Source organism: Parasteatoda tepidariorum, chromosome 4, assembly GCF_982258835.1.
Source record: "Parasteatoda tepidariorum strain Cologne lab strain chromosome 4, Ptep-v5.0, whole genome shotgun sequence".
Classification (NCBI taxonomy): Eukaryota; Metazoa; Arthropoda; class Arachnida; order Araneae; family Theridiidae; genus Parasteatoda; species Parasteatoda tepidariorum.
The window spans coordinates 58,849,602-58,873,133 of record NC_141758.1 but is presented as its reverse complement, the minus strand read 5'-3'; the positions used below and the strand labels follow the sequence as shown (position 1 = coordinate 58,873,133).

At 29.6% G+C, this 23,532-nt stretch overlaps 1 protein-coding gene across 4 annotated transcripts in view; it reads left to right on the top strand.

The window, feature by feature from the left end:
- Window positions 1-23,532, top strand: part of LOC107439507 (protein spaetzle 3) — a 66,287-nt gene that overhangs the window by 6,721 nt on the left and 36,034 nt on the right. For 2 of the 4 annotated variants that reach the window (XM_071182340.1, XM_071182341.2), the window contains exon 1: window positions 14,436-14,569. The exons of the other annotated variants lie outside the window; for them this stretch is intronic. In XM_071182340.1, coding sequence (XP_071038441.1) covers window positions 14,519-14,569 — 51 coding nt within the window. In that variant the 5' untranslated portion in view covers window positions 14,436-14,518. Of the gene's footprint in view, window positions 1-14,435; window positions 14,570-23,532 lie in introns of those variants that run through there. 4 annotated transcript variants of the gene reach the window in all.

The following is a 23,532-nucleotide window of genomic DNA, read 5'->3' as shown; positions in this document are numbered from 1 at the left end:
AATAATCGAGAAGCCTTGATGGGATTTTTGAGCGATCGGTAAAAAAGACATTAAAACATAGAAATAAAAAGTAATAAAACCGCAGAAGGTGAGGCAAATTACCCACTAGTTCATTCGTCAAAGATCTATTATCCTAATCCTATTTAAACAAGTGAGTGATACAGCACATCACCCACTACTTTAGGTGTGGATGTGGTTTCTTATGATCCGCATTGTGATCAAGTAACCGCATGTCTATCACCGTTTAAACTTATTCCGCATCTTTCTATAACTATACAGTTTTTATAAATAAGTCCGCATGCGTATAAAGCTAATAAACATTTTAAGTCCGCATTCTTAGTGATTTTTTCATATCATGTGGTCATAATGGAACGGTGGAACATCCTGTAACAAAGTAAAGCATAGCCTGAAAGGATTGACTCATTCATTTTAAATAATTTGCTTACGTAGATAAATAAGCAAGCAATTGAAGGTTTGGTTCTGAGAGAGCTGTAAACTGCATGTTTATTGTGCTAATGTTTCATTAACGCTGTTTTTCGAATCTTTCTCGCTAAGGAAAATAAAAAAAAAAGCCACAATTTAAGGACTTTACATTTGAAGGGCCTTACATTGAATGCGATGATTTTATACTATAGATATAATCTTGCGTGAAGAATCATCTTGGCTTTAGAACTGACAAATAACTAAAATATTTTAAAAGTTATTAAACTTTTTTGAAAGCCGCCAATTTGGCGACATTTTTCCACCTAGAAGAAAATTATCAAAATCACGGCTTTGTTCTCAGTTTTTAAAAATTTTTTATGATACCAGGTATTGCAGCATTGGAGTAAGTTTTTAAACATTAAAAAGTAAGATCACAAACGCTTTTCTTTTTCGCGAAACTGTGGCTTTTCTAAATTAAGACGTTTTGCACCGCTTTTAAAATAAGTGTAGACAGCGCTGGCTTTAGATAAGTTGAGCTTGGCCTAACAATCATGAGTAACAATTGCAAACCCACAAAAGTTATAAAAATAGCATATTATTCACAAAAAGCTTCATTTCATATTACGACGAAGCCTTCGAAAAACAGTTTTAAAAAATTAAAAAATGTAGTAACCAAATTGAAATTTTCGGGGAAAAAAGTGTGTGCATGTACTATAAAACAATATGTAACTTGTTGACGTAGGTGAATAAAAGAAAAAATGAAAGATTTATTGCGAGAAATCGGTAAGCCACGTTTTTAAATGTCTTGATAAGCCTAATTTTTCTTTTCTTCTTAAAAATAGTATCAGAATTCAAGTGTTTTCTGTTATTTCTGATTAGATAAAGATGCATAATGCTAAAATATGAAGTTTAGATTTAGCATTTTCTCGACGTGAATATTTTGTGACTTTCTTCCAACAAGGCCCTCAGTTATAAAATAACATATGCCATTACTTTGTGTTAATAGTTTTCCAAATTCTACTTTAAAATACTTTTGCAGCTTTAAATAATTCGTTAATTAAATCACGCTCTAATCATATAGCTGCAGAATTTATTATTTGACTTAACTTCTTCCTTTTAATATTTACTTTATTGTTCCAAAATTTTTCCTAATGTAATTTTTTAAGCATTCTAATACTATTTCATTATGCTAATATCTCTTTAACCACTATTAAGATGATTTTCTTGAATTTTTTACGAATGTTTAAAATGAGTTTCACAAAAGATTTTAAATTCCATTGTAAAATTACTCATCATAAAAACTATAAAGTTATTTTTCGCGCTTTTGGGGAACAACTTCCTGTGCCATTTTTTAAATTTCAGTGTGACTATATCTTCAAATAGTAGATAATTATCTCAATTCATAGCATTTTGCTCTTGCATGTGTACAGCGATGAAGTAACAACCATGGATAAATTAATCACAGGTTTCCATCGGACTAATGGTGATTTTCATTTTCAAAGGAGCGCAGTTGTGGATTAGTTTCAATCAAATAATTTTCAAATATTTTATCCTAATACTTCTGAATATTTTATCCTGATACGTTCTTTAAATTCTCTATTTAGACATACTCTTTTATCTATAATATTTATATAAATTGTTCCTTTTTACCTATTTGTAAAATTCGAAAGTATGCGCAACAACCTCACAACTATATCGCCAGTCTGAATCATTCTTCTTCCTTCAATGTCTTTTGGAACTGCTGTTATTTAGTATACATATTTTTCAACCATATCAACATATAGAAAAAGAAAATTGTTTTATTTATTTTATAAGGGAACAAACTAAATTTACTTTTAAAATTATACATAAAGAAAAAATTTAAGCATTATATTTTATTTTATATTTTATAACCGGCGCTGAACAGCCAACCCAAATTTGGGTTTACGGCTACCAATGTTCAAATCCGTAGCCTTGCAATTTTGAACCAATCCAGAAGACAAGGGAACTCCTGGATCAAGTATTGGGAGAAATTTTCCCTTCGTGGAGGAATTTTCGAAGGATTTAACCCGCATTTGCTTTACATGGAGAGGAACACCACGAAAACCTCCCACGGTTAGCCTGATGGCAAAGGTACTCTAAGGAAATCCGTCTACCACTTAGGATATTTCACGTCAGCCCTGCTGTCGGTACAAGCCGAATGCGGAATTCGTATCTACCAGAGATCATTGGGATTCGAGCCCGGTTCACCTCAATTGAAGGCGATCGCTTTATCTCCTGAGCCATCGTGCCTCTATTTCGAGCATTAGTAACTTTTCTAACTTATGCTGTAGCATGATTATCTACATAAAATGTCCTTCTATATTCGAAAAAAAAGTGATTTGAACGCTTACAAACCTACAGCGCTTCTGCCAAGTCTTATTTCTGGCAAAAATTACTTCCATTCATAATTAGAACAAAGATTAGATTCGGGTTGTCGCTAAACAAACTCCAGAGGTTTTCGTGTCCTTCTTCTCTTTTTAGTTTACAAAGAGAGTTAATTAATTTTAAATTTATTCAAAATCTACTTCTCTAAAACAAATTGGTTTCTTTGTCAATAATAGATCTTTTTTTTTTTAAGTTGCTAAGAGTTTACTTGCTCTGATCACCAACCCCTGTGACTTCCCTCATTCAACATTGTTTTTTTTTTCACTTGAAAGGCTCTTTCTTTTAATTAAATATCTTTTTGTTTAGAAAATATACGATTATTATAGCTTTGCGTCAGGACAACATGTTAATACGCTAATTATTAAAACAATAAACTATTATTCGGATTTGAAACATCCTTAACTATACTTAAAAATATTGAGATTTAAGAAATATAAAATGCCTAACACAATTAGACGAAATAAATGGGAAGTAATTTTACTTGAAAAAAATGCAATTTTCTATAAAAATGGATAAATATTCATTATTTAAAGAAAAGAAAGTGAAAAAAATTCACGAAAAAGCACTTAAAACTGCAATAATTTTAAATGTTTAACCCATGTTACGTTCATAAATGAAAGTGACCGTATAGTAAGTCAACTTTTAACTCTGTTTCTTAAAATTTTAATTAGTACAGTTTCGTGCAGCCAAACAAAAGGTTAAGGTTAGGACCCTAAACAGCCGTGACAGTGGTTTAATTTAGAGATTAGCATTAACCATTAGGTATATATTTTTTTTAATTTAGAGAGTAATTTAAAATTACGAAAAGTAAATATAAGTTGACGAAGTTAATTTCGTCATGAATAACTATGAAATAAGCTATATTAAAATGGGATGAAAATATTTATCTGTAAAATTTCTGTTTCATAGCGAAAAATAAAGATAACAGAAAAACAACCATCAGTTATTGGAAAATAATGAGAGCACAATGTCAAGCATTCCAGCATCACTAAAATACAAAAGTTTAAATTTGAAACAAAGAAATATTTTTTTTTAAAAATGTACTATTTTTAGAATTATTTATTCATAACATTTGTTTTATTTTCATCACTTGGAAAATTTTATCTATTTATTTACTGAGAAAAAAAAAGTATGGTCAAAACTGACAGAATATGGTAAAATTTACCGTATTTATGGCTCTACGAGAACACCAATAAGGTTTGTAATTTTTACCGTAGCACCATAATGATTTTGGTAAATTTAACAATAAAATATAATTTTATAATAGTTGATAAGATTTGGTAAGCATGGTAATGCTGGAGAGGTTATGTTACTCCTTATGTTACTTGAGCGCATAATATGGTTTACTCTGAAACCTTGCTGTGGTTGTCCTATTATAGTTCAACATACAACAAAGTTTCACTAATACATAGTAAAATTTATAAATTACAATTTTATGTTTTTTAAAAAGAAACTTGAAGTTTTTTAATTGCAGCTTTTGGCGTGCAGAAAAGTTAAGATCTCAAATTTTTGCATTTTTTGACGTGACTTGACATGCAACTTTATTAAATCATAAAAACATGTTTTAACTTTAAAACGTGTATTTTAGGAATGCTTGTATAAAAGTGTTTTTTATTACTTTTATTTTTATATTCTTTACTCCTTTAACTGAAACATTGACGCAATTTTTCCTATTGCATTTTTTAAAAAAAAAAGCAAGTTAAATAAAAATTTTCTGACATTTAATAGATTGTTATTGTACATAAAAATTGATCAATTGAAATTAACAGTAAAAAAAGTACAAAACAAATATTGTATATATATAAATGGGGTTGAGTACAAGACTCTAAAAGACGAATCTTATTGAATTTTCATAAAATTTAGCTTTTTAAATGTTTTTAGGAAATAAGATTCATTTGCATCTTGCTTTGAAATAATACTTAAAACATAATAGTTAAGACATAATTTTCACTTAATTTATTTTAAAATTAATTTAATACATGGTAGTTGAGATCAAATTTTATCAAAACTAACAAAAGCTGTAAACTATTTTAGAAATTTAAGATAAATGATAAATATTTTGCGTTTATAGCTTGTAAATTATAGCTTCAATTTCTGTAATAAATTTATAGTGCAATAATTAGTAAAAGTAACTGCCATAAATATATAAAATAATCTGTCGATTTATTAACAATATTCTTCTTTGTCACTTGGCAATCTCCCAAGCAAGTTTATTCTTCATTTATAATAGAACTTTTGAAATTTTTTAACAACAGAAATTAATAATTATTTTTTTTAACTTTTCTTTTTATTACGGTTTTCTACACTGTCAGAATTTTTATTCTTAATATACGGTAAAATAACCGGCCGCAGTCTACCCATCCGTAATATTAACCATAAAGTTTATGGTTAGGAACATTTTTTTAACTTTACTGTTTTGAAACCGTTTACGACTCGTACGGTTTAAAAGCTGTGAATACAAAACTGTGCAGTTTTCGTAACCATATACAACTAACATAGTAAAAATTAAATTTAAACGGACATTGGATCTCTGTGGGTGCTGTGACATTCATGCGTGAATGTTAGTTTCGTATTCTAATAGTCCAGGGTCACCGATTGAAGAGTGCAGCACACTGGAAACTCTTCAGGTATTTAAGGTATGAGAGAAATATTGTATTAGTACCGCTGAGATTCGAACCCCTTTTCAGCCAGTCCTGAGATTGACCGATTAGCCCTCTCAGCTGCAATATGAACCCAGTGGCAAGGAATAGCTTTATAAGGTGGGCGTAGTTGGTGCGGATAGAATTTTGGTTGTTTTACAGTATCAGAAAAAAGAACTATCATTATGCGCTTTTTTCTCTCGCACTTAATGCTTTGAATATCATCTTTTTTTTATGGTTGCTTGATTGTGTTGGTTGAATGTGGTCAAATAACAAATTAATAAATTACTATTTAATCATTTTTCTAACAGTGTATAACGTGATGTTTTAACCTGATAGCAGTAAATGGGACAGTATTTGCCTTTTACCACTGGAAATGTTTAATCATTAGACCTACACTTTCGTTGAATCATCTCTATTGTTTTGCAGTTACTCACATTATTTACTGTTCATTACGCAAATTGCCATCTTGCCCGTCAGTCAGTTCAGGCGAATTCCTTCTACAAGAAAGTACGAATTATGTACGTTTCATCGATAATTTTAATGTTAACAAACTAAGGATGTCAAGAAGACTTTCAAGGAGAAAAAAATTTTGGCAAAATTTCTGAACTGCGTGACATTTCTGTTGAAAAAAAAAAAAGCTTTAATTCAGATTAATAAAACTATAATATATGGTATTTAAACCATTCATTTCTATTCATATATATTCATTCTGTATTATATCATTCTGAAATTTTTCCGGTTTACTAAAAATTCTGGTTTTGAAAACAAATTATAGTTCTTATTACCATGCAATTAGCAAAGAATACAAAACTGAAAAGCGAATTTAACTGAATAAATAATATTTATATCATCATTTTTAAATAAATTTTGTCAATTTCATCCTATTCATGAAAATAGTTGTTTTTAATAAAAACTAAGAGATCTTAGGGAGGAGAAATCGTATTTACCATTATGCTGGAACCATTGTACTTATTATCTACCTACTGATAAATATTTAGATGGTTAGTCTAACCATGCACATTTATTAAGATAATTTTTGTTTTATGACCATCGGTGAACAGTAGACCCCATTTTGGGTTTACGACTAGCAGTGTTTAACTCTGTAGCCTTGTATTTGAACCCTATCCAGAAAATAAGGGAGCTCCTGGGTAAAGTATTGGGAGAAATTTGCTTTCGCGGAGGACTTTTTGATAGAACTAACCCGCATTTGCGTTGCATGTAGCGGAAAAAAGAATCCTTTAGCCTGACAGCAAAGGGACTTTAACCCATGGTCCAACTACCTCTGACAATTATTGGTGACCACTTTCATTTTACTTAATCTAAAAAATCTGCCTAAATTGTAGCATAAAAGAATTAAAATCAATACTTAGATTGACTATAATTAACAATTCATGGTTATTACCTGTAATATAAACCAAATAGTTATAATATGGGCCTTAAAGTATTGAGATTACAATTAGGAAAACCAACTGATAGTTACAATAATTTTGGCAACCTTTTTTTATGTGTGATATATAATTGAAATTATAATTACAGAAGTATATAATGCAAGTATATAATGTAAGTTTAGTGCATGACTTAGTATGTAATAAAATGTCTCCAATGCCAAAAAACGAAATTTGCCTTTGGTTTCAGGCAGTTTATGACCCTTTTCGTCCGGTTTTTGATGCGTCATGTCAAAAATCAGCTTTTCACGTCAAAAACCCAACTCTGCTTTTGGAGTATTTTACTATAGCTTTGAAAAATCGATCAAATAGTCCTTGAGAAATGAAAATTTAAAAATATGACTTTTTTGCAGTTTTATTACTCAGAAAATATTCATTTAACTATCCTCAAATTTCGCATTTCGTCATTTAATTAGTCACACTTTAAAGCGCGAATACTTTACAATTCCAAAATTAATCAGCCTTTAATAAAATTAAACGAGTTTTGTAATTGTTTTTGAATATAAATTTTCTGATTTGATTTTTTTGTAATCAGAAAATCAGAAAAAATATAACTTTTTTCTAGTTTTATTATTCCGAAACTATTCATTTAAATATGCTCAAATTTTGCATTTTGTCATTTAATTAGTCACACTTTAAAACGCGAGTACTTTACAATTCAAAAATTAATCAGCCTTTAATAAAATTGATAATAAAAAATAATGTTTTCCGTGTAAGCGAGTTTTGTAATTGTTTTTGAATATAAATTTTCTGATTTGCTGAAATAGTTTCAGTTAAAAAAATCATGCAATAGTCTATTATAAAAGGGTGAGGGAAGTTAAAAATCTACAATTTTGAACCATGGTTATGGCAATACGGTTACTTTTTGTTTGTGAAACCGAAACCTAAGTCTGCCCATTTTTATGAAATTATTTGTGTTTAATCATGTTAGTTTTATTCATACAAAAAAAATATTTTCTACTGTAATTTGGATAAGTCATGTATGAATTTAAAAAATTGACTTATTAATAATGTAATAAATAAAGCTCTTTAAATTAGTCTGAAATATATAATATTATCTAAAATGACTTAATCTATAGCATTTATTTTCTAAATAATACTCACAACTGCTTTCTGAAAGATCAGTTTAATGTTCTCATAAATTATCTTCTGAAATTTTTGCAAATTTTCTTAAAAAGTACTTAGATCTAATTCAAAGAAAATATATTTTGTAAATACTTATACATTCAAGCAGCAAAGATATTACGAATTTTTGTACTATTTCCTGTTAAAAAAATTTGATGTTACAACATCACATCACTTGATGTGGTACTTTCTGAGCCGCACCATTCCCGAATGAAAAACAAATTGGCGAAATTTTGTTCTTTTTAACTATGATTGAAAAAAAGATCGATCCTTCATTGTTTGAAGAAGAAGTTTCAAGCAATTTCAAATTTAATTTGGCGTCAAGTGAACTCTGAGCTTGGCTTCTTGTCGTCAAATTGACGGCAACAAAACAAACCCTCTTCCTGTACCAATTATACATGGGACAGTCTATGCACGAGCCGGTCCTGCCCTCAGAACACGAATTTTGGCTTTAAAACTCAACAAAAGATGAAGGGCTGTTCTTAGAGAGGGGGAAATATAGCTACAGACTTAAACCGCATTGTAATTACCCACAAAGAGACCGCTAAACAGGCAAAAATTTCTTTCTCTTTTCTTACCCCCCGGAACATTAGTTATAACTATACTTTTCATTTGTTCTAAGCAAATTTGACAGGAAGTTATTCTGTTTTATTTAGCAGTACCCCCTCAATGCTTTTCAACACGTTAAAAATAAAACACCGCGTTCGTCTAGATTTGTTATTGGATAATCGTTTCGGTGTTTTGCTATCTCCCTTCGCTTACGTGATTAATTTCATATAAGTAAACAATACTGTTCTGCCTCCTCAATATTCTAGCTAATTTTCTAGGAAACTCTATTTAACGTTATTTTAATAAAATATTAAAGAACGTTCAATTGATTTGTAGATATTTCACCTTTGCGTTATCAATTTCCATTTTCCCATATTAAATGTAATAGGGAAAAGAAGAGAAATTGTTTTTTAAGGACTTTCTGTAAAGATCATTATCAATTTTAGGTAATTTTAATCACTTATTCTTCAAGTGATATTATTTTTAGATATATTATGAATTCCTTTTCTTACAATGATAACAATCTTTAAATTTTCATGAATTCTCATTCTTCTTATTGTTTATTTTTCTTTCTTTTTTCCTCCTTTTCTTTTTTGTAATTATAATATAAGCAAAGAATGAAAATTTGTTTTTTTTAAAGTTTTCGAAACACAACTTTATTAATTTTTAGCGTATTTAGCGCATTCATTCATGTTTTATTGCATTCCTTGTTTTGTTGTATTCAATATTCCGATTATTCTATATTTCTACGATATTTATAACTAAAGTTTGTTTGTGCCATATCATGTATGCCTTACTTACTTTAAAAAAAAACCACAGAATATGAATATCCCTCTATCAAATGCCGAACTATGGAAGCCAAGTATTTCCTTCTAACGATACGTATAAACTACAAATAATTCCTTCTAACGATATGTATAAACAACAAATAATTCCTTCTATACTAGAATGCAAAGTTTCTTGACAATGACGTCACGGCTGGCGGAGGAAGAAGGAGAAATAAGTTCAGTCGTTATATAGAAGAAATATAACTAAATAAAGATACCATTCCGCGATGCGCCGCTCGTAAATTTGAAAATATATAAAATTTTAAGAAAATTATAACAAATTAACGCTATATATGTGTGGGTTAAGATAACTTATCATATTTCTATTGTGAAATGCGTAATTTACCTCGAAATACAGACATCGCGCCGGGAACTATTTTCTTCGTTTGCCCTCAGCATATTTCTCCATTGTCAAGAAACATTGCAGTTTAGTATAGTTATATGTATTAACAACAAATAATTCCTTCTAACGATATGCAAAAACAACAAATAATTCCTAATAACGATATGTATAAACAACAAATAATTCCTTCTAGTTATATGTATTAACAACAAATAATTCCTTCTAACGATATGTATAAACAACAAATAATTCCTTCTAACGATATGTATAAACAACAAATAATTCCTTTTAACGATATGTATGAACAGCAAATAATTCCTTCTAACGATATGTATAAACAACAAATAATTCCTTCCAACGGTATGTATAAACAACAAATATTTTTATAATTATTTTTAAATTATCATATCATAAACTCACATAGTAAGACATAGGATAGATGATCAAGACTGACTACTACTCTTATTTAAATTTTTGGTTTAATAGCCTAGAGCAGTGGTCGGCAAAGTGCGGCTCCAGAGCCGCAGGTGGCTCTTTGTCTCCTTAAGTGCGGCTCTGGCACAAATATCCACGGAAGGTGCCATAATATCTTCATTTAAAAAAAACTTGGTAAGAAAAAAATTGCATCTTATTTTGATAAATTAAAATTCTTCTATAAATCGAGAACATGTATTATTTTTTGTTTAAGTTAAAAGATAGATAGGTGATTAAAATTTTATATTGTTGTAAAAATACGTAACGAACATCGAGTTTAATTTTATTAGTTTTCGTAAACGTAAACGCAAACCATGTACAAGCTACCGGCTGAAACTGTTCGTATGTTTTCGGCGTACTCCGGTGTGATATAAAGGTACCACAAGCATATGCACGTATACTTTTTCTAAAGTAGTGGGGGTACAAATTGGCATCACAGACCAGCAGTTGCAGACCAGCACTCGCGTTTGCTGTTCTTTCCCTTTTCGGTTCTACATATATATGCGAACAATCTTTTTCAACAAGAACATTGTCAAGAGTAAACTGAGAAGTTGTCTTATTGATGAGAACTTGGAATCATGCCTAAAATTAAAAACAACAATATACAAACCTGACTTACTCAAACTTCCCAAGGAGATGCAAGCACATTGTTCGCATTAATACATATTTATTAAGTATGAAATAGTTTTATTTAGTGTATTACTTATTTAGTGTAACAAAAGTTTACTAAACAAGCAGATTTGGCTCCTAAATTTTTTAAAAATTGTTGTAATGTTCATATTTGGCTCTTTGGCCAATAAGTTTGCCGACCACTGGCCTAGAGATATCAACAATCAATGAAAGTGACACATTTATAAGAAGATATATGCAAATATGAGCCACCCTACCTATTATATAACTCTTACGTCCTCCTAAAGAAGTCGATATAACGAACTAATAAACAGAATGTACCAGTTTTGTAATCCCTAAGAAAAAAAAGTTTTTTCAGTAATTCCTTTTAGATAAAATATGCATGCTTTTGAATGTTAAAAAAATATTCTATATACATAATTTTTTTTTCTTATGTGGTACTATAAACTCTGATATTTCTCTATCTAGTTACCAACACCATGGTTATTATTCATTTTGCTTAGGTAATTTAAAGTAATAATTTAAGTAGGGTTAAATAATTAGCTAAGATTTATATAGATTTATTTTGTTAGGTTGTTTTAAGTTAGGTTGTTGTAGAGTAGAATAAATAGTTATACATTAGGTATTTATTTATAATAGTTTTTTTGTATAGGAATAAAAACTTAGTTACGAAGTAAGAAATTTAAATTTATCTTTGATCCTTTCTAAAGTAGCTGCAGAAATTTTGAACATAAACGGTGCTATGGTGCCACATACTAATGTAAATTTAAAAGCGTGTTTGGATTACCATAATTACTATTCTTTTTTTATTATAATTCATTCATATTTATCATATAATCATAATTAGGTGTTTACCTTTTCAAGAATGTACTAATCAGATATGCTTCACGAATGACTTTTGAATGACATAACAAGACAATAAAATAATTTTTAAAAAAATCAGTACTTACTTTAAACTAACTCTATCAATTCTTCTGAACTTCTTTAACACGAACTTTACACGATCTTTTAAAGATCTTGGTTCTACAATTGCCTGCTTTTATAGCAGCTTTGCCTGTTGCTGTCAGATACAGGCTATGTTTACAACTAGTGCAAAGTTAATATGGATTTTAGTCCATTTGAACTGATCATCAAATGGATTATTTGCCATTTCATCTTTTAAAATGAGGATGTATCATATCTTTTTTTTTCAACTATTCCTATATTAGATATAGTTGTTTTTATTTCTAACTAAAGTTATATATAGGAACTCTAACTTTATCTAGTTTTTATATAAAGTATTTTTGATATTATTTCGTTTTAGGGGGTCGTAAGAAATCACAAAATTTTTATTGATAATAATGATGCACGATTAACTGTAATAATAGGTATTATTAGCATTATCATAATATTGTGCATGTAATAATGTATTGTGGTAATACAGTATTGTGTATAATATGATGATATTATTGTGACACAGTTTTGAATTAGAAAATATCTGAAAGTAATCAATTTTATATCACCTGCTTTTATGATTTTTAAAGTACAATATTTTATTAAATAATGCTCTACCAAGAACGTAAATATTTTGCGACATTAAGTTATTGTATGGATGCAAACATTGACGAAACAAACATAGCTCGCCTTCTTGTCACAATTCGAAAATGATAGAGAGACTTAAACTAAAAAATCAAAAAAAAGTTTCTTCATTTACATGAAAATTCCTTAGAGTAAAATCCTATTGAGAATTTGTGGAATATTCTGATAGTAAGTAAACAAAAAAATGAAACTACAAGCAAAAAAATTCTTGTAGAATAATACTCTAAACATGATTCCATGATGATGAATTCAAGAATATGCGTACAATTCAATGGAACCAATACTAAAATGTCTCCAAGACCATCTTCAAAGTGATCGAGAGACTAAGAATGAAAAATCAAACATCGTTGCTTTAATTACATGAACATTCTCCAGAGTAAAATCGAATTGAGAACTTGTGGAACAATTTAAAAGTATGTGCAAAATAGAACTGCAAGCAAGAAAAAAACTTTTTATAAAAATACCAGTATTAATATGGGTCCCATGAGGATTAAACCAAGAATATGTGTGCAGTTCTATGGAGCCAATGCCAAATCTCTTATCTAGTGTCTTCAAAATGATCTAGAGACTTAGAACGGAAAATCAAAAATCGTTGTTTTATTTACTTGAAAGTTCTCCAAACGTAAAAAGCAATTGAAAGCATGCGAAGCATTTTGAAAGTAAATAAATAATAAAACAAAATTTTTTTTTAAAAAAACGAGACTGTAAACAAAACAAGAAATTCTAATGAATAATGCTATAAACATGGTTACATGATGATGGAATCAAGAATATGTGCACAATTCTATAGAGCCAAAGTCAAAATATTTTCACAAATTCCCTAGAACAGAATTAAGCCATGCTCTTCTTCATGTATCCATATAAAAATATAGTATGAGTAAAAGCTTAGTTGTTTCTCAAAAGAAACAAATTTTTCAGTTTATCCCGATCACTTTGTACACTGATGCAGCACATTTTACTTTTCAAGAAGTAGCAATTGTTACAGCACTACATTAAAATGAAACATTTTCCAGTATCAAGTCTATTGAAATATAATCCACAAAAATATAGTAAAATATGTTTTATATGTTTACCTCCCAAAAAGTTCGCAAAGCTTATCCATCATTAAAAAGAAACTATGCTCATAATTGCCAAGCTCTAAAAGAATCGTTTTGCAAGCTAATTTTTCCACTGTTAGAGAAATACAAAAGATGAAACCGAAATATGACGTGTAGAAAGTAGCTTGTTATTTTTGCGGTAGTTTTGAATTTTTTTCTACGATCGTTAATTAAAATAATTAGAAAATGCACTGCGCCGACACTTGGGAGGTCAAACTTAATGCAATTCCAAATGCTCTTCTTTTACTTTTACTTCATTTCACGATCGTCTGCTTTTTTTTATTGTTGCCACTACGTTGGCTTTTTTCCCATAATCTTGGACAATAATAACGAGCTGATAGAGAAGCCGCTCAGTCAATAACTCTGCTCAAATGTGCCCGCTTTCAAAGGACGCAAACGAACAAATGTAAGTAAAAAAAATAAAGACAAAGGTCTCCAATTAGATTAAACGTTTCGTTTTTTTACGCGGTCAGAATCATTCGAATCACCGCTGCTTAACTGAGAGATGTTAATCCTGGATATTTATGAACGATTTCCACACCAAATTACAGAAATAAGTTATACATGAAAAGAATCACGGGATAAAACTAGTTGTTAAACAACTGAACAATGTAACAAGGTTCTTTTAAGTTATCTTACGTCGTAAACTGGCGATGTAATGTTTTTTTTTCTCTCTATTTTAAAAAAGAACCCATATTATAAACATGAAAAAAAAAACTAGCTACAAAAAGTATCTGAATTAAATTATTTTACACTGTGATTCATTTGTTTTACAATAAATGAGTCACGAAAAAGAAGAAAAACAACGAAATAGAATTCAAAATTATCGTTTTCTTTTTAATACGAATCACGCAATGGCAACATTGGAAAAATGAAATTGTTTTTAACAACAGCGTAAAAAGGATTTTTAAACACTGGTTAGAGATGTTAATGTATTTGCTTTGATGTAATTAACAATTTATTTGAGTAAGACATAATAATGTTTTTATGGAATTATTATGTAACCCGTAATCAAAGTAAGACTTTTTTAGTAAGTTCATGTTTTATTTTTCTTCTCATTGAATTTCATGTTATGATAAGCGAATCTTTGATATTATTTATATTTATAGCTTGCATTTTTCTCATTCTATTTGGATTAAATATTTAATGGAAAAAAATATAATTTGATACAGTATTAATAAAAAAAGTAATATGAAGCATACGGAATAAAATATATCTACCCTAGATTTAAATGAAAATAAAAGAGTGTTCGCTAACGAATTTTTACGAGATTTTAGGACACTTTCAAAAGTTTATTTTACAAAATATGAGAGTTTCTTATAAATTTTTTCATGTATAAATTTTATGTCCTTAAATACTTACTACAGTAGAAAACACTTATGATTAAATTAAATTATTTTAAAAGTATGCATTCTCAATTGCCTTTCGAATCTTTGTTAAAAAAAAAAAGCAAGTTACTTTTTAAACTTACGCTAAGCATTGGATTAAAATTCAACTTTTTGAAAATATTTTAAATTCTACTTATAAAAGTAACTGTGATGCAAGAGTAAATACGAATTTAAAGCAGCCTTATTATGTCTAATGCAATCTATTTTCACCCAGGAAAAAGATAATGTTAGGTTATATATATATGAAATGAATTTGATTAAGTGATATACATAATAAGTAATAAACAAGGGGGAAAATAGGTTAGCCGGATGCAAGCGATAAGGCGCCAAAAAATGTAGACCTCCGCCAACCTTTTATTATTTTTATTTTGTTTACTTTTTAAACACTGAACAAAATCGACGTTCACAAAAAAATTAAATGAAACAAAAAAAAAAACACAAACATATAAAATATAGCTGAATTTTCTTTGCTCCCGGCTAACCAAAAAGTACTAAGGATTATAATAGAAAAAGAATTTTGGCGAGAAAAAATTACAATTTTTGAAACGAAAAAAAAAGTAGCCAATTCTAGAATGATGGCAATTGAAAAAAAATATGTTCGTAGTATGTACTATAATGTTCGTTTGTTGGAAACAAAACTAAAGTTTTTGTTTCAGATTTATTTATTTTTCTATAACCCTCAATATTCACAGTAGCGTCTTTCCTATCTTGTTTTTTCTCCTACAGGAAAAGGTCATTAATCTATATAATTTTTATTTCTATAAAGTATTACAATTAACACCTGAGATGTAACTTCATTTTTTTAGAATTAAGCATGAACCAGCCATTTTTGCTTTCTAATTAGTCAATCTTGGTAAGGTGCATAGATTTGAAACATTCCATTTATTCGTAGAACTATTATTGAAAAATTTTTCATTTGATTATAAATTGATTTTTTTCCATTTGTGATCAAAATGATTTTTGTGTTTGAATATAAATTCATTTTTTTTCCATTTTTAATCAAAATGATTTTTTTATTTGACTATAATGCATGCAAATATTAATTGTTTGAATTTAAAAATCGTAAACAAAGCTTTTATTAATGTATTTTCACCAAGTTATTTTCTGCATGTTTATGTTATTGAATGTTTGTAATTATTCAGTCTTTGCTTCCTAGTGTAGTTTTGAATATTTTTCTTTGTTCCGAATTTACTACCGTTTAGCGGTACCTTCACAAATTCAACTTTAGGAAAAACGGTAGTTTCACAAAATACTTCTTCTTAAAATTTTATTTTTGTATTCCTTAAGAAACGATAAATCCATATTTTTATCATATTTTTGTGTTGATTTTTTAATTTAATTTTTAATTTTTCACAAATTATGTCAAAATTTTCACAAAATAGGTACCTCTCAGAAAAACCTGGACAGACCCCTGGTATAGTTAGCTACACAAACTAAGGAATGTCAAACACGCTTTAAAACTAAACAACTAATGTATTACACACTTTAGATATGCAAATGTGTAAAGAAAGATTAAAAAGAAAGAAAAACCCTGAATGGGCGAATTACTTTATTCAGTTATAAAACTATACATTTTTAAAAACAACAATAAGCGTAATTTTTTTTTTAATTTAATACCTTGCGCTCTATATATTATTTAAATTTTACATGATAAAAAATTAAATGAGAATAAAAATAAGTATTGAAAAGTTATTTAAAAAATATGAGAGAGATATATATACTTATGAATGACTTAAAATGAATCTCGGATACTTATAAAGTATAAATTACTCTGGAAGAAAGGACTTCGGACACTCTCTTTCTTTTTTATATCTCCCCTTTTTTTTCTTATTAAAAACATAAATCTTTTTTTACCAATACAAACAAATACGATTATGTTAGAATTCAGATAATTGGAGCCGATTAAAAATATTTTATTACGAAGACTTTACCCCTGAGCAACAATATTTACTTTTACCATTGTGAAGTAAAATAATTTATCACTGCTATGTTTGCTCTTTAGCGTAGAGTATACAGTTATAGCATTTGTTGCTAGTCAAAGTAATTATGTAAATAATTGCTGCGAAGAAGAACTTCACAGAGCAGTCATACACTACCTAGCCGAAAGTATCCGTAAATTCAGTGGTATGAACTCGAAAGGTCCTTATGCATATATTATATTAATGGGATGTAGGTCCTATTTTTGTATTGATGATAGCTTGCATTCGTTGACTTTTCACCAGTTTTCGATCGATGGTGGCCGTAGGAATTGTCTTGGGTGTCCATCATAGCGGAAATTGATGCTGGCAGTGAGGATGGTCGATTTGGTTGGCTACGTAATTTGCGTCCTATTTCGTTCTAAAAGCGTTCTTTGAGGTTTAGATCGGGGCTCTGAGAAGTATAGTTTTTCAGCACCCATTTGTGAAGCTATGGTTATGTAATTCTCTCGATGCGTAAATGAAGCTTGTTGTCCTATAGTAAGAATATGGGCAATCCGGATATATTGTCATAGAGTTAGAAGAGCAGGATTATCAAGAGCGTTGATTTGTGAAACATTTAGGAGGGACAGTGCTGGCCATTTTCTCTACGAGTCCTGGTCATTCTTGAATCGAAAAAAAAATAATCCAAAACGTTCTATCCGAACCCTTTCTCTTTCTAAAGCAGGGTTGAAAGAAAATTGAAAAGAAGAAAATCTGCTAGCAAAACCATTTCATTAATAGCTCATTATTTTTTTGTGAGGAGTAAAAGAAGCTCTTACTTTTTTTAATTATTATATAGCTATTAATTTTTTTACTTTATCCTGGGGGGGGGAACGGAATTAGCCCTACATATAGGTTATAACAGTAAAGAGAAATTTTGGTAGGACGTTTTTCGTAAAATTTATAATAAGGACAATTTGCTCTACGTATTCGACGTAAATGCACGTAATTGTTTAATTTTAATTCCTCACTCTGTGAGAGATTTCGATAATTAAATTAAATGCACTTAACTGGCTAATATATTTTAACCCAGTGCAACAGCTCTGTTTCAGTAGCTTCAATCTACCATTCATTTTATTGATTACAGACAACCTTCTGAAAAGTGTTGTCCCATACCTCAAGAACATAGACTTTTATCCATCAATCTAACTTTTCACCAACAACAAATTCGTTATTTATAACAACTATTTATTGGTACCCGTTATTGTTACGATATAGCCACAGCTTACTCCTAAGCCAATAACTACAAACATTTTTTGCCTGCTATTGGATTATCTTCTATTCCATATCAGATGACAGCATCAGCTGAACGATCAATCGCTCAAACGTAGGAATTAAAATTGCTCATAGATATGAACACAAAATATATGGAGCTCAGCCAAAAAATTGTAAATAAATCAAAGACTTCAAGCAAAATAAGGCGGCTTATTATTATCGTTATTAACACCGTCCATTTTCAAGAGGAGGGAAAAATTTTGAGCAACTAATAGTTTCAGACCATAACTCAGACAATGTCATCGAATTGTGTGAGAAATAGCCCCTAGTCAGAAGACGATGAAATACCAGTGGAGCTAAAATAATTTTTTTTTACTTCAAAAGGCGGGGTTTTATTCGGTATGTCACACTTCTACCATCGCAATGTGCAGAATAGGCCCACTCACGAACCGCCGTGGGCACATCACGAAACATTTGTTGAGATCTAGAATGTGCAGGCACAAATTGGTGACTTCGATATTGTGTTTTCCTGAGCTATAGGAACGGTAAATGCTGGCCTTGATTCTTAATTTCAATTTTTTTTCCTTCCTCTACTTCATTAAGTTTCCACTTGTCTATTTATTGTTACAGTTGTTGTTTAGAGTCTATTGGGTGGCAGGAAATATTTCGACTCCCACGTGTATGCGCCGTGACCGACCCCCGAAAGTGTGGCATGGAGACCAATAAAACTAATCATTATGTGCAGGCTATAGTTTTAAAAATATGTTCCTTGCCAGTGGCTGTCGGAAACTTATGTAGGGCATCACGCTGGAATTGGAGGAAGGCCATGAAATGAGTAATCAATGAAAGGAAATAGGAAGATACATAAAGAAACAAAGAATCCACGAATATGTGTCATTTAAAATTGTAAAATTTATGAACACCAATCCTATATAGTTTTATAATTGTCAAGAAATACATAAATAGTTCTTCTATATTTTAATCAATGTAAAAAAAAGCGTTTTTCATCATTTTTTTAAAAGCATAACTAGTTTGTTTTTTTTGGTTCATTTTAAAATAAATAACAAAAACATGCCAATTTATTAAAACTAATCCAAGCATTTTTCAGTACAATACTCAAATACAATTTTTTTTATTTATATGGCATCTATGATATACTTTTACTCTCAATTTCATACATAAAAACAGCCGGAAATGAAATATTAATAGAGCGCTGCAACTAAAGTAGAATAGGGAGAAAATATGGTAACGCTTTCAATTTCGTTTGAAATTATTTTTTTAGTTGTACCAGACAAAATTTTGGAACTAAATCAAAATACATAAAATTTTGCTAAGCAAAGTTTCGCGAGAATGAAGTTTATTAGGCAGTTTTAAAATAACACAATTAGCAATAATTTTTGCTCCACTGCAATATTTTGTCAACACAAGATTATGTCCTGCGATATTTCATCATATCGAGAATTTGTATTAGAATTAATTTCAGTTCTAAAAAAGTTTAACTAAGTAATTTTAAATTAAAGTTCCTTGTAGATAAAAACTAAACCACTTCATTTAAAAAAATGCTCAGCTTGCTTTTTCCCCACTTATGCCATTTTTGAGTAACAAAAGTCTTAAAATTTTTTTTTTTAATTCCTTTTGAATGCATAGTGTAGGCAGTTTTAAAATATATAATTAGATGTATGTTACAAACAATATACGAAATGACGACATTCTATAGAATATCTAGTAATTTATGAACCTGACCAGTAGTTTATGACTAATAATTTATGACTAATATCTAGTCATTTATAGACTGCCAGTAATTTATGACTAATATCTAGTAATTTAGTATCTAGTAATTTACAGACTACCTGAAGTTTTCAGGTAAAGTATGAAATGTGATAATTATGACAATATTAACCTAAGCATAAGGAATAACATCTCACCATTGCATAGAAGGACAAACTCTCTTTAGGTACAGTACCTTTGATAAAATCTGTTTTTTAAATGATGTAGCTTCCTTAAAAAGTACAAATGTTATTTTGAAACAGAACCTGTATGTCCTCTTACCAGCAATGGTGTTCTATAGAATAATTAAGCCGTTGATAGAATTTTAATCCATTTCATACTTAGACTGTTAGACATTTGGCTTGCAACAGAATGGGAAAGCGTGAAGGGTTAAATCGTTTAATAGCATGCTGGTTAGCTTTCAGAATTTTATTAAATTCATTTTATAGAATATTACGTAAGAAGTCTCCTGTAACCCTTTTTTGTTTTGTGTTTTTTCTCTTACTATAACTTTTACTGCAGTAATTCGATTTTAAGAATTTTAGAATTATACTCAAGTGTATGACGTAACTTTGCGTAAAACAAAACGTACGTTTTAAGAAATTTATAAAATTTTTAAGCCGACCGGCCCGTATAGGGGGCAGGGAACTGTCGTTGCATCAGAAAGGTTCTGGGTTCGAATTCCGGGCAAGGCATGGGTGTTTCTTTCTCTCTATCTGTGTTCTATGTCCTTTCTCCTTTGTGTGTGAATGTGACTCGCCGTATAAACGGGTTGTGGTAGTGTGGCGTGAGCGACGCTGCTCCACCATCTTGGCTTCGCCACAGGTACCCACTGGGTAACGAAAAGAGAGTTAGCACTTCTGGCACTTTCTGTGGCCAATGGACAATAGTTCCAAGTGCCCGTCATTTAAAAAAATTAATAAATAAATAAATAATAATAAAATAATAATAAATAAAATTTTTAAACTAGTGCAAAATATATTTCTAACTTTTTCTTTTCCCAAAATTAACTTTTTCAAATTTAAAATTTTTACATGTGTAATATGTTTCAAATTATTTTCGTTTCATATTTTCTCTCCTTTTTTCCTTTTTCTTTTCTTTCTTTCTTTATTTGAATTTTGAAAAAAAAAATTATAACAAACAAAGGGATTTTAAGGTCTTCCGAAAGTATTGTTCTACCTCTATTCCTCTCTCCTCAGCAAAATAAGCAACCTCTCCCCCCCCCCATTTTTGTGCTTAACGTAATATTTGAGCAACAGGAAAACAAATACAATGCAGCCTTGCTCTGTTCGTTTTTCACACCCGCTTTTTAGTTTCGCATTTTAAAAGCCTTTAAAATTTTAACCGGGGTCATTTTTCTATAAAACTTCTTTGCATTGTAAAAAAAAAAAAAAAAAGTCAGTCATGCTCTGTTTATTTTTGTTTTCCTTTTTACTCATTTCAACCAACAAAAGAAAAATGACGTAGATATTCCGCAAAAGAAAGAAGGAAAAAAAGAAAAGAAAAAAAAGCACTGGCTACGTAATCGAATTTACCTTTCATACTCATTTCACTTCCCACAAGCAACGTACTTGAAGCCGCCAATTTTCCAATTCTTCCGCCCCTAGTACAACAATCAGAAGTGGAAGGCTTACACACATAAAAATTTGTGCCGGCTAAATGGTTCCGCTGATTTAATGACTATTTTCATATGGTTGGAGGTCTTTCGGTTTTATGCCTCTTTCACAATTAGGGGGTTCACCTTAGCACTCTTAAGAGAATAATAAACTCTAAAGGTAGAATTTTTTGGACACACGCGAAATGACCAGTCTAATAATCGTTATCCAAAAGAGAAATAGTTTTCTTCACCCCCCCTTCCTTCCTTCCTTACTTATGTAAGGCTGGGGGAAAGAAGAATGTATCCAGCATCTTCCATCTCTGAGGAAGAATCGGAGGATGAATTGACCTTTGGGGTCAGTTGAGGTCTATGGGAAACTGGGGCCAAGGGATCACGTGATGCCGTAGGTTAGTAGTTGTTAAAAGTCGGCGCTGTGATCTATTATCTGGATGGTGTATTGGTGGAAAGTTTAACGTATTTTAACCTTTAGGTATCATGGTACTTTCTGATGTACTTTGTGTTGTATTTTTAGCAAACACTCTCTAAACTATTGTTTTAAAATTATTGAATTTAATGAGGCTTAAAAATTAGTTGACGATTATTAGTCTTTGATCAAACAACTTTATGACTCAGGAATTGAAATTGGTGGCTCATATTTTTATTTATTCGTTTAATTTTTGGATCTCTAATTTCCAGCAAACTCTTCTGAAATTAATTAAAATAAATAATATTTTAAATAGTTACGTTAACTGTTTGATCACACAACATTAATTTTTGATAGTCTAGATGTGCACTTTGTAGTTTGGGTTGTATTTTTTAGCAAATACTTACAGAATTATTGTCTTAAAATCAATTAATTTTAAATTAATTAATTTAATTAATCTTAAAACTTAGAAGACAATTGTTTTTCTTTGATTAGACAGTTTTAAGTCACTAGAATTGAAATTGGTTGCTCATCTTTTTGCTTAAACGTTAAATTTACGAGTTTAATTTTCAGCAAACTCTTCTGAAAATAATTAAAAGAAGTATGAAACTAATTAAAATAATTTAAGTTTTAAATATTAATATTAACTGTTTGACATCATAATATTAATTTTTGATAAATATTATTACTATTGAAGCTTTTCTTAACGTAAAAGATTTGAAGGTAATTTTGCTTGAAAAAGTTATATTGTTTTAAGCAATAATGAGTTTTTAGGAAATTTTCATAAAACAATATCGATTTCCTTCAGTGTAAATGCAAAAATACCAGAAAAATTCTCATAATTTTTAATAATCACTTTGCAAGAATCTTTCCAAAATCTTTTATTGGTAGCTAATTTGTTTATTGTTAAGCACAATTATTTGCAAATTTCAAAACAAAAAAAAATTCGCGTATTGTAAAACAAAAGGTTATAAAATTGTTGAAGAGATAATTTATAAACGCCATTTTTTATCGTAAATATATTTCTAAAATACAGTTATAATACATGGCAATTATTTACATCATCATATTAAAATGAAGCTCTAAACGTGATAAGAGTTATTTTGAACCATGATACTGTGCTAATTTGTTGCAAACTCAGTAATATATTTTTACCATAAAGAGTTATTGATCGAGCTTTAATTCAAACCTATTAATTATTATCCAAAACTTTCATTTAGCTTTATTATTGCAACCTAAAGCTCTTATTAAAACTTATTGTTATCATCTACAGCTTTCATTTAAGTTTAACATTCTCATCTAGAGCTACTTAGATACTTCCATCATTTTTTCGTAGATTTTTCATTTACATCCAAATAATTTTCATCTAGAATGAACATTTAAAATTTTTTTCTCATTCTTTGTCATCGTCACCACGTTAGGGTCATTTATTTTTAAAAGCATCGAAAGCACTCATCATTAAAATTATTACTACGTATATTCGATCATTTATCTGGAAGGATTTGGGAATTTAAGTTAGATTTCGTACTTTCCCGTACGTAAGAGTCAAAGAAACTCCACATGCTTGCGTTAACCCTATATATTTCTAGGTTTGTTGGCGTGATTTTATAAAGCTGCAAGTTGTTGAATGTTGTTTTCTGTTTA